The following is a 12,320-nucleotide window of genomic DNA, read 5'->3' on the forward strand; positions in this document are numbered from 1 at the left end:
ATACATCACCCCACCTCACCTCACCCAACCTCACATCACATCACCCCACCATACATCACCCCACCTCACCTCACCCAACCTCACATCACATCACCCCACCATACATCACCCCACATCACCTCACCCCACCTTACATCACCTCATATCACATCACCCAACCTCAGATCACCCCACCTCACCTCACCCAACCTCACCCCACCTCACATCACCTTATATCACCTCACCTCACCCCACCTCACATCACCTCACCCCACCTTACATGATCTCACCCCACCTCACATCACCTCACCCCACCTTACATGATCTCACCCCACCTCACATCACCTCACCCCACCTTACATGACCTCACCCCACCTCACATCACCTCACTCCATCTCACATCACCCCAGGGGCAGAAACGTCCTGCTGCTCCCCAGCAGAGCGTTTTGTGCGTGACACTGATATGTGGTGTTCTCAGCTACAGAATGTAGCTTCTCAATGGAGAATTTGTAATTCCATAAATAAATACAATTCATAACGATTCCTAACGATTTGCTGCTGTGAGCATAGTGAGATGCCCAATTTTTCTGTGTAATGAGCTCCCATGGCTTCATCAGTCACTACCTGTGTTAGCTAGTTAGCATCATTAGCTGAAAGGGAGTTTGATGCAGTTGGCCAGACTTGTGCATATCTTTGAAGTGGGCTCACCCAGCGCTTTCTTTCACTTGCTTCTTTAAATGATAAAGATTTATCTACATGATTTGTTATGTAAAGTCTATCAGTCCAACAGAACAACTAAAAGAAAAAAAAAGTTTAATTAATTTAACAAATGCAACAACAAACCAAAACCCTAATTATAATGAACGGTTTGGTATGCTACAAACGGTGTTATCCATCAAAATCAAATTAAAATTGAGATCTTCGCAAAGTTACAAATGTATACTCATAATTTATACAGACCAAGGTGTTGAAAAGTCCATAAACTAGTGCCCTCTTGTGGCCGAAGTGAGTAGCTGCATCCCAAGAGGCACGCTGTCGGAACAGAGTGCGCACTATCATTGCCAAGTTGTGACACAAGCACTTTTGCCTGAATGAATATATAGGTGCAGATGCATATTGGGTGGTGTTGTTTTGTGTGTGTTCTTGTACAGAAGCCTACTAATCTTTTCACCCTGTGAATTTCTGACTAAGAATATTTGCGAGAATAATAATGCAGCTTTAAACTGAACAAAAATGCTTGCAAAGTTTCTACGACACATTTCGATGGTGCAGAACAGGACATACAATTCCACCCAGGACACCAAACGGGTAAACGTGTCCGTCTGGGAGCCCGCTGGGGTAGGCAGATGCATCAGGGCCCGACACCTCTGACCGAACACGCCCATCCTACTGTGTGAGCTGTTGGACTGCAGGCACAGATCTCTGAGTGTCAACACGCCCTTTTCATGGGCGGTATTCTCGGGCCTCTTATAGGAACACCGCCACGTTTAAGCAGCTCGGCACTATACGTTCCTGTGCATTTTCTGTTTTGATAAGTGTGGGAAAAGCAAATGAAACCACACCTCCCTCCGCGGGACCGGGGGGGGGGGGGGGTTGTTCTAACAGCCTGCATACGTCAACAATTATTAACCTTTAATCGTCTTCCAGCTCAACTTTGATGTTCCCTCAGGGTCGGGAGTAGCGGCGACCTTGAGGCTCTGCAACCATCTGTGGACGCTGTGGGAAAACCGCACGCGGCTCGTGTAACCTGGACCGAGCGCGAGACCTTCTCACAGAAGTGAGCGCGAGGACACGTTTCCGTACTGATCAGAGAAGGTTTCACCTTTACGTTAGCGCGCTTTAACGCCTTGACATCTTCGTCTGGTACACTTACCTGCAGTGTTGTCAGACTGGTAGAAATACCGGTTTGATTGTATTAAAAACAGCACTAAGGAGGACACACGGCTGCTTTAATTGTATTAATAGCATTAAAACAATTACTGATATTATTGATTTGTCATTTTTGAATGTGAAGTTTTATTTATTTTCATATTGATCGTTTATAAAAAATGCTCTCTAAAAACATTTTTAAAAACAATTTATCTAGTTATCCAAACGTGTCAGCTGTCAGCTGTGCCTTCCCAGGCCCAGGAAAGTGAATGATTAACCATGATAAGCCCATGAGATGACAGCACGGTGTCTCAGATATAAAGCTTCGACAGGGAATATGTGTGTGTGTGTGTGTGTGAAGACATGACCATGGCGTTCCCTCACGCTCTGTGCCTGCTGGCGCTGGTGGGCTTGGTATGGTGTGACTCAGCGGGGAACTCGGTGGAGAACCCCTTTGTGGTTCGCTCTGGCACGAGCTTTGCATCCCGCCCATATTCCTCCATGCTGGCAGTGCCCAATGGTGAACAGTTCGGCTTGTGGACGTGGCCCGAGATGTGCCCTGATAACTTCTTTGCTGTGGGGTTCAGTCTGAGGGTAATGTCACTGCTGTGGGGTTCGGTCTGAGGGTAATGTCACTGCTGTGGGGTTCAGTCTTAGGAAAATGGCAGTGCTGTGGGGGTCAGTCTGAGGGGAACGTCACTGCTGTGGGGGTCAGTCTGAGGGTAATGTCACTGCTGTGGGGTTCAGTCTGAGGGTAATGTCACTGCTGTGGGGTTCAGTCTGAGGGTAATGTCACTGCTGTGGGGTTCAGTCTTAGGAGAATGGCAGTGCTGTGGGGGTCAGTCTGAGGGGAACGTCACTGCTGTGGGGGTCAGTCTGAGGGGAACGTCAGTGTTGTGGGGGTCAGTCTGAGGGGAACGGCAGTGCTGTGGGGGTCAGTCTGAGGGGAACGTCAGTGCTGTGGGGGTCAGTCTGAGGGGAACCTCAACTGTTGCCACTCTCTTAGTGCTGTTCATTACTGTGGGCATTCTCAATTTATCATTTTGCACTAAAAGTGAATCTGAATCACAGTACCTGTCTGTAAGAAGCTGAAATACAGTGGATACGTCTCCGCAGGTTGAGAAAAATCAGTATGGGGCAGACGACACTGGTTTGAATGGAATCCGTCTCTTCTGCGGCCAGAATGGAGATCGGAGCCTTCTCTACTCTGTGGAGTCCCACACTGGATAGTGAGTCCAGATACAAGTTTCCAGTGTCCCATAATGTTGTTTTTATTACTTAAAAAAAACAAACAGGCTCACTACTTTGAACATGACAGCAAGATCCAGCTTTGCAGGCTCCGCTCAAATGAGCTCCACTGGAGTGGCTGGAGTTCTGCTGTTTCAGCCCTGAAGATTATAGTGCATGCTTGGCAGGACTGTCCAGGATAACTGGACTGTCCAGGATAACTGGAGTGTTCAGGATAACTGTAAGTCCATGACCAAACTCAGATTCCCAAATTGATTCCCCTTGAAGTTATCCACAACGTCCAAGCATGCAGGCAGTGCAGCTGTGAGGTGTTTTGAGTGAAGAGCCTGTTTGTTTGAAGGTGCGGCACCTCCCCCGCCGCCCCTAACCACCTCTCTCCCCACAGTTTCGGCGAGTGGACCGAACCGCAGTGGTGTCCCAGCGGGACTCTCATCTCCTTCCAGCTCCGCGTGGAGCCCCACCTGGGCTTGTTCGGAGACGACACCTCCGCCAACAACATCCGCTTCCGCTGTAGCAGCAACCCCACTCTGGAGGGTCAGGGCACGCCCTGGGGAGAGTACGGCCACTGGAGCCCCGAGTGCTCCGAGGGGGGCATCTGCGGCATTGAGACCAAGATGGAGTCGTACCAGAGTGGCCTAGACGACTCCACGCTCAACGATGTGCGCTTTCACTGCTGCAGCAAGGCCGGCCAATGAAACGTCTCCGCTCCGGTGAAAGGCGCAGGGAGGGGGAGGGGCAAGCCGGGCCTCTCTTTTAATGGGTGGAACACTTTGACATATGTCCAGATTAAATTACACTGAGGCCAGACATTTGTCTTTGCGTTTGTTTCAGTCTTACGTTATTTTTTTAACGTTCATAATGACTTTGCGTGGCCTAAGCGCTAATTTGTCATCTGAGTAAAGACGGCGGATTTTGCGGCGTCTGCGCCGTTCTCATTATTCCTAAGCCCCTTCGGTCCTGCTCTCTTTATCTTGGGTTTGTTCTGTTAATTCAGGGATCAGGCAGTCAACATCCACGGTGACCCAATGGACTTTCAGCGGAACTCCATCACCGAACAGCACTGATAGCGGGCAAACGTCCAGGACAAAATAAACACGCAAAATGTCAGGCCCGTCTTCCTGTTGCCATGCCTACGCCTGCTGCCACAATAACACACAACCATATTACCATGCAGATGGATGCAAGGTTATCTTGGGCGGAGCCAAGAGTATAGCACTTCCTGTGATTAGTGGGTGATCATTTGCAGCATCGAAGCAGACCTTAGCTCAACAGTTTTGCTGACACATGACGTTTAGCCTTCTGTTCCGAGTCTAATTACCAACAGAGGAGAGTGAGGTAATTAATTCGTGTAGAGTTTGGAGTCTGACAGGAGCAGATAAGCAGCCTCGTTGGGAGTGGAAATTGTGTTCATTAATTGGCTAGTGGATAGTGTGTTAACACTAAGTGTACTTCCAGTAGTTATTACTGTCAACTAATATTAAAACACTCTGTGACACTTTGCAGTAAGATCATGGCAAAAAGCTTTAAAAAACGTGACCCTGGTTAAAATTTTGTCCTATGGATACTAGTCTCATAAAAAAGGTGCAACCAGTGCCAAGAAAAAATGAGTAAGTCAACCTCTAGAATCAGCTGAGTATATAGACCTTAGTTATTTAACAGCAGGTCAGTAGTATTTACAGATTGTGTGAGATTGTGTATAGAAGTGCTGTGTGTTTACATAGCACTCACACCGCACAATGCATATATATGTATGTGCTCTGGATGTATAGAAACTAGGGGCGTTAATAAATATACGAATTACATTTACATTTACATGGCACAATGCATATATATATATATATATATATATATATATATATATATATATATATATATATATATATATATATATATATATATGTGTGTGTGTGTGTGTGTGTGCTCTGGTACTATTGATGTATAGAAACTAGGGGCGTTAATAAATATACAAATTACATCTTTAGATAGATGATTTTTTAAATGCAGTTCCAGATATCTGAACTTTCAAGAGCGCGTTCAGCATTAGATGCCTTGTTTGTTGCACCAACAAGCACTAGATGGCACTGTGGCCTTCTGGGAATTTTGTTAGAGAAGGTTGACTAACACCTTTGACTTGTTTGTGTATCACCCAAGAAATTCTTGAAATTCTCTGGTAACAAATAAGAGAGATTTTTTGAATAATTTGATAAATTGTTTTGTCTCTAAAGAGTTAGGAGTTAAATTAAGCCTATACAAGCTTAACTGTGTTCCTTTGAACAGGTCTGCTGTCACCCGAGCTCTTTCAAAATGATTATTTTCTATATATAATTAAGAGGCCTCCCTTGTAACTGTTGTTTCATTATAGTTATTCAGTAAGGAACACAGCACATGCTAATGTGTTCAGCAATCGGTTAAAGGTAGTAATGAGTATGTCAGCATCTGTATTAGTAAGCAGCCTTTTGAGCAAACCGCACCTTTAACACTCACAGGATGTCTGTTTATGAGTCAATACGTTTTCAACAAGGACACAACAACGTGTTAGAATAAGCTTTGAATATTTATGTCAGAAATACTTAAGGCAAATCAAATATAAATCATATTTATAATATACAAATTGTACAGAAACCATTAACGCACAGTGCAACCTGTAAGTCATTCCACACTGACAATGATGCTTGATTTAGCTCTGTACTACAGCTAACTGGATCTGAAATGAAATGACCGTTGAAGATTTATACTTGCTGGGTATTTACATGGACATTAGGTAAACCATTTAGGACTCTAAGGTGCTTTAACTCATTGTCCTACCATGGAGAAGACAGTTGGACAAACATGGTTTTAAATGAAACTTTGAATTGCAGTGCTGGGTTGGATGTCATCTGGGATGGATGAATTAGGCTGGTAGCTTACAGATGTCCCTCAGACACAGGCTGTCCTCTCTACTGAGGCTGGTAGTTTACAGATGTCCCTCAGATACAGGCCGTCCTCTCTGCTGATGTCTTTGTTGTCCTAATGTGCCAGGTCGTCTGTCAACGCTGGGCTCACCTCACCCGTTTGTTCTGTCCGAACAGTCATGTCTGACATGTCAAGTGTTTCTGCTTGATCTCAGAGGGAGTTTTTCAAATGTTTTTATCCCATGATGCCCTGCTTCCCTGGCACTGACACTGTTTTCGTCCACATACTGAGAGACAACGGTAAAAGCCTCCAGAAACAAAAGTTACGTCCAGTATCAACTTCAGGACATTTTTTGTTTTAGCCGTCTTGTAAAACAGATAATGATGCAACAACACACAACAGGCCCTAAACAACAGAGCAGTGAACCTTCCTGTTATTTATGGCCTCATAAAATGGGCAGGGGTGTGTGTGTGTGTGTGTAAAAAAAAGCTTTAATTCTTTTATGGTTCACCGATTTAATGCCGACAATCTGCAATTGAACCTCATAGTAACTATTTAATTCTAAATTCAAAGTAAATTGTAATCCACTGTGCTGGAGTAGAGAGCCAAGGCAGCAAACTCTGACACTGTCCAATTACTTACGGATGGACTGTACAATTACTTACGGATGGACTGCATCGTATCTTATACAAACGAACAAAAAAGAAGGTTTTACAAATGACTGCAACAACATTTGAAGAAACGCCTTTTAAAAAGGAGGCAGATTTAAAAGCACATTTTCAGATATGCAACACCATTTGTACAGACATCACCAGCAGCAGCAGCAGCAGCAGCAGAAGAAGAAGAAGAAACCCCTTTAAGTACGAAATCTCACACAAGTTTCCTGTGGTGCTGCTTTCTGCTCATTTTAGCATATCAGGAAAAAAGGAAACAGGAAAAGAAGCTGTGTATTATTACATGTAATAACCTCTCTACTGCAGACGTTTCTGTGTATTATTACATGTAATAACCTCTCTACTACAGACATTTATGTGTATTATTACATGTAATAACATCTCTACTGCAGATGTTTCTGTGTATTATTACATGTAATAACATCTCTACTGCAGACGTTTGTGTATTATTACATGTAATAACCTCTCTACTGCAGACGTTTCTGTGTATTATTACATGTAATAACCTCTCTACTGCAGACATTTATGTGTATTATTACATGTAATAACGTTTCTACTGCAGACGTTTCTGTGTATTATTACATGTAATAACCTCTCTACTGCAGACATTTATGTGTATTATTACATGTAATAACATCTCTACTGCAGATGTTTCTGTGTATTATTACATGTAATAACATCTCTACTGCAGACGTTTCTGTGTATTATTACATGTAATAACGTCTCTACTGCAGACGTTTCTGTGTATTATTACATGTAATAATGTCTACTGCAGACAATTCTGTGTATTATCACATGTAATAAAGTCTGTACTGCAGACGTTTCTGTGTATTATTACATGTAATAATGTCTCTACTGCAGACGTTTCTGTGTATTATTACATGTAATAATGTCTCTACTGCAGACGTTTCTGTTTATTATTACATGTAATAAAGTCTGTACTGCAGATGTTTCTGTGTATTATTACATGTAATAACATCTCTACTGCAGACGTTTCTGTGTATTATTACATGTAATAACGTTTCTACTGCAGACGTTTCTGTGTATTATTACATGTAATAACATCTCTACTGCAGATGTTTCTGTGTATTATTACATGTAATAACGTTTCTACTGCAGACGTTTCTGTGTATTATTACATGTAATAACGTCTCTACTGCAGACGTTTCTGTGTATTATTACATGTAATAACGTTTCTACTGCAGACGTTTCTGTGTATTATTACATGTAATAACGTCTCTACTGCAGACGTTTCTGTGTATTATTACATGTAATAACGTTTCTACTGCAGACGTTTCTGTGTATTATTACATGTAATAACGTCTCTACTGCAGACGTTTCTGTGTATTATTACATGTAATAACGTTTCTACTGCAGACGTTTCTGTGTATTATTACATGTAATAACATCTCTACTGCAGACGTTTCTGTGTATTATTACATGTAATAACCTCTCTTACTGCTGTAGACATTTCTGTGTAGTCTTACATGTAATAACCTCGCTATCTACTGCAGAAGGTTGTATGCATTATTACATGTAATAACCTCACTCCCCATTGCCGGAGGTTCTGACATGTGAAAAGGTCACACAGAAATGAACAAAGTGTGCATGAGATCTGTACTTGAGGTGATAGAATATTCTGTACTTGAGGTGAGAGAATATTCCAGGCGGGGGACGCGTGTTCCATTAGCCAGTGCGTGCCGTGGTTCGCCTGCGGGTGAGAGCTAAAGGTTCCTCGGCGTCGTTTCACAGCTGGGACAGCACACCCTCGCTTCCTGCCTTTTTTCATGCTTCTTGTATTTCTGCCTCGTTCGGGCAAGTTGTCTTCTGACGACTCTGCAGTCCACATGCAGACCTCAACAAGGCAGCCCTCGGGCTAAAACGGGTCGGTCCTCCAGACAGGCCGCGGTGTCTGCACGATGCGAATGGTGTGTGTGTCTCACACAAAACACAGAGTGATGGACACACAATACATGCCTCTATCACAACCAGCTAACTCTGCCATCCGTGTTCCACTTGACATCCAGTATCTACGAGGCGACAGCGTAAAGTCTCTTTAAGACCCTGTCAGGCAGCAATGACCTCACAGTCACAGTTCCAAGAGGCTTGAGGTTTCACGCAGGAGTCTGACTGCTAATCCACATTAAGAGACTTTATCAGAGAGCTAGAGACATAAACTTATAGACACTCTGCTTTATTCCACGCACGTGTGTCACAGGCACTGGCAGCATCTGAACACAAAGCATACTTAGTCACTCGTCAGGAGACGCAAACAATAATAAACAACGAAGGAGATCACATCAGCATTTCCTAATTTAGCTGAGACTGACCGGCGAAGATAAAGTCCAGTTCGGAATGCTTTGATAAGAAGAGAATGAACTCATTTAGCCATTTTGCTCCCATTCCCAGCCATCTAACACGCTCCTCACTGACTGGGACCAATTAAAAAGACGAGAGCAGAAGCCATTTTGAAATGCCACACACGGCCGAGTTGCCCCATCATCACCCCCATTGGAAAAAGGACAAAAACAAAATACAACCCTGAAACTGAGCAGCGCCTTTGGGACACACTGAAACGGAGGGGACGGCCAGTGTTCCTGGCCGCATGTCACCAGGTCCCTGGACACCACCGGGCATCTGACGGCCAGCGTATCACCAGGGCCCTGGACTTGGAAGCCAGATGGCCACCATGCTGGTCAAGCAGGAACCTCCCACCCACCCTCCGCACATATTTCTATCTATGGGTCCATCCCTTTGACCACACTGGAGAGTTTGGGGCGAAACAATTGCTTTCTGGCCAGATTCCCTGGACACAGATTAAGCTCTGTCTTGAACTAATCGACAGTAGCACTGGTGGTTTTCTGCGGAAAGTCCTTTGGGCTTAATCTCTGTGTAGACAGCCAGGCTGTAAGGTTTGGGTGTGCGTCATGGGAACGATAAAAGCCTTTTCCCTCTCAGGTTGGGTGGTAATACCTACAGCTGTGACCACATGATACTGAGGAGGAACAGCAGTTTGGGAAAGAGCCCAACATTACCTGAAGGGCCCTGGTACAACACTGACACTCTGTCATCAGCAATGCTTTCAGCTTTTTTTGCTATTTTGACATCTATACTGGGAGAGAAATCCATGCTTTGAACCACACAAGTTGGTTTCCTGCATCTGACATCAAACATCTTATGACAATGTAGGACTATGAAATGCATTATGAATTGAGCACCGAATCAAATGCCTTCTTATTGTGGTGTCCAACTGAACAAGAGTGGCCCTGATATTCGGCTAACTTGTGGGTCTTTATTCTCTGATGGTGCCTTATCATAAGCCTGTCCAAAAAGGGGAGACACACTAAGTTTTCTCAACGCCCAAATGGACTCGATACTGCCTGTTCAGCAGCTTACATGGCAACAGCTGTTTTGCAACACCAGAACTTCATTTGTCAGTCGTGTTCTTCAGTCACGTTCTCATTTATTAGCTTTTTGTTTCTGTTGTCTGAAGTGACCCTCAAGACAGCAAAGATTTTAACATTCATTACCTCGGCGAGCCAGAAATAAACACAGGAGAAAAAAATAGTAATAAAAGAGTTTGTCTTAGACTCAGCACAGATTGGGTCAAAATATAAATCAGAAAGCAAGACTTGCTCTAAATTCCAAAGCTCTTCTCAGCTAGGAGAGTCGTGAAAATGCTCCAGTAGCTGACAGCCCAAATGAAACTCAAGCATTGTGAACACTGTAAAGCAATTTTTCTCAGCGTGTACTTGCTGCTCTGTGTTTGCAGGGAGGGTAATTGAGTAGACTCATAATTGTAAACATGGGGACACAACGATATAGAGATCGTGTTTTCTTTACAACAGATTGCCTTTCGCAACAATAGCTGACTCCTCTGCCGTTCCACTCATGTTATTTAAGTAGACTGGACAGACTTTCTGCTTACGTAGCACAGCTTATTTTGGACTGAGATTCTGGGGTTGGGAGAGGGTAAAAGAGCCAGATTCTGTGGATTTCATCAGCCCCGGGGCCCTCTGGGCTTATATATACTATCCCCATGTGGTTTTAATATCCAGTGCTTTCTCTTGACAACACCCCCCCCCCCCAGTCTGCGTAAGGAGACGTGGGGAAGGTCTGTTCATATGCCCCAGTGTGTGCAGAGTGGATCAAGAGGGGTCACGAGAGCAGGTGTGAGGTTTTGCGACGCTGTCCCCGTTTGGATGTGGCAATGCTTGTGACGGCTCACCCCCCCCCCCCCCACTCTCACTCCTGATTGGCCGGGGTGCCGTCGGCCGCGGGTGCCGATTCGTCCACAGTGATTTCGCGCTGCTCCTCCCCGCTGCCGTCATTGGCTGAGACCTTTTGCCCATTTCCGCTGTGCTGCTGGCGGCAGGTTTGTGACTTTGTATTCAGGTCGGTCCCTGGCACTTCACTCTCCGCTTCTCTGCCTTTAACCTCCGCTGCCTCCTCCGCCTCTCTCTTACCCTCTTGCTCTTCTGGTCTGTCTCCCCCCCCCTGCACCCCTCTCCTGCCCTCTGCCTCGTCCTTTCCCTCCTCTCTTCCCTGGCTCTCCCCCCCCTCCTCCCGCACCAGTTCCCCGGCGGAGTCTCCCTCCCGCCCCTCCTCCCTCTCGGGTTTGTCCACTCCGTCCTGGGGCTTCCCCTCCTCCAGCTCTTTCTCAGCGGCAGACGCGTTCTTTTTCTTCTTGTTTTTCGGCGCGTCTTTGACAGAGTTCTTGCCCGACTTGTTCCGCGTTCGAAAGATGACTTTCTAGAACAGAGAGTTTGACTTAGAACATTTGACTCGGTACAGAGCTAATGTATGCGTATGTATTTGTGTATGTGTGCACATGTTCATGCGTGTGTGCGTGTGTGTATGTGTTTGTGTGTGTGTGTGTGAACTTACCTTCGACTGTCTCTTCTTCACAGGCAGTGCTGGTCTCTGGAGGAACACGATCTGCTTGGTGGACAGACTCCCATCACTTAGAAAGAGAGAGAGAGAGAGAGAGAGAGAGAGAGAGAGAGAGAGAGAGAGAGAGAGAGAGAGAGAGAGAGAGAGAGAGGAACAGAGACAAAACACATGACATTATCAATGAGAGACACATTGGTTAAGGATGGTAGATATACAGTTGTGATCAAATTTATTCAACCCCCACTGAAATAAAGTGTTTTGGCCAGTTTGACATTGATTTTGATCATTTCAGTCATCTTATTTACAATTATATCAAAGAGGCACTTATAAATTAGACAAACATAACATAATATTTATGATGGAATAACCACAAATGTCTTTACTGTGCTCACATCATTATCAGTTTTATTCAACCCCCTAGTGACATTATTTTTTAGTACTTAGTACAACATCCTTTTCCAGTTATGACAGCTTTCAAGCGTGAAGCATAGCTTGACACAAGTGTCTTGCAGCGACCTATGGGTATCTTAGCCCATTCTTCATGGGCAAAAGCCTCCAGTTCAGTCACATTCTTAGGCTTGCGCACTGCAACTGCCTTCTTTAGGTCCCACCAGAGGTTCTCAATTGGATTTAAGTCTGGTGATTGCGATGGCCACTCTAGAATGTTCCAGCCTTTCATGTTCAACCATGCTCTAGTGGACTTGGATGTGTGCTTCGGATCATTGTCCTGTTGGAAGGTCCAACGTCTCCCAAGCCGCAGGTTTG

General features: G+C 44.7%; 2 protein-coding genes across 4 annotated transcripts in view; one reads left to right on the top strand and one right to left on the bottom strand.

Annotated features, from left to right (window-relative positions):
- The first annotated feature begins 2,217 nt into the window (after nt 1-2,217).
- Nucleotides 2,218-4,129, top strand: LOC143519753 (vitelline membrane outer layer protein 1 homolog). Its single transcript, XM_077013503.1, has 3 exons — nt 2,218-2,442; nt 2,965-3,077; nt 3,482-4,129. The coding sequence occupies exons 1-3, from the start codon at nt 2,218-2,220 to the stop codon at nt 3,789-3,791; spliced, it is 648 nt and encodes a 215-aa protein (XP_076869618.1). The 3' UTR covers nt 3,792-4,129.
- Nucleotides 4,130-5,637: 1,508 nt separating this feature from the next.
- The window catches only part of rftn1b (raftlin, lipid raft linker 1b), a 57,222-nt gene continuing 50,539 nt past the window's right edge, over nt 5,638-12,320 (bottom strand). For 2 of the 3 annotated variants that reach the window (XM_077012384.1, XM_077012383.1), the window contains exons 9-10: nt 11,550-11,625; nt 5,638-11,414 (exon numbers count right to left, since the gene is read on the bottom strand). In XM_077012384.1, coding sequence (XP_076868499.1) covers nt 10,908-11,414; nt 11,550-11,625 — 583 coding nt within the window. In that variant the 3' untranslated portion in view covers nt 5,638-10,907. The remainder of the gene's footprint in view (nt 11,415-11,549; nt 11,626-12,320) is intronic. The other variant, XM_077012385.1, reaches the window with a different exon arrangement.

This window comes from Brachyhypopomus gauderio, chromosome 7 (genome assembly GCF_052324685.1).
Source record: "Brachyhypopomus gauderio isolate BG-103 chromosome 7, BGAUD_0.2, whole genome shotgun sequence".
Classification (NCBI taxonomy): domain Eukaryota; kingdom Metazoa; phylum Chordata; class Actinopteri; order Gymnotiformes; family Hypopomidae; genus Brachyhypopomus; species Brachyhypopomus gauderio.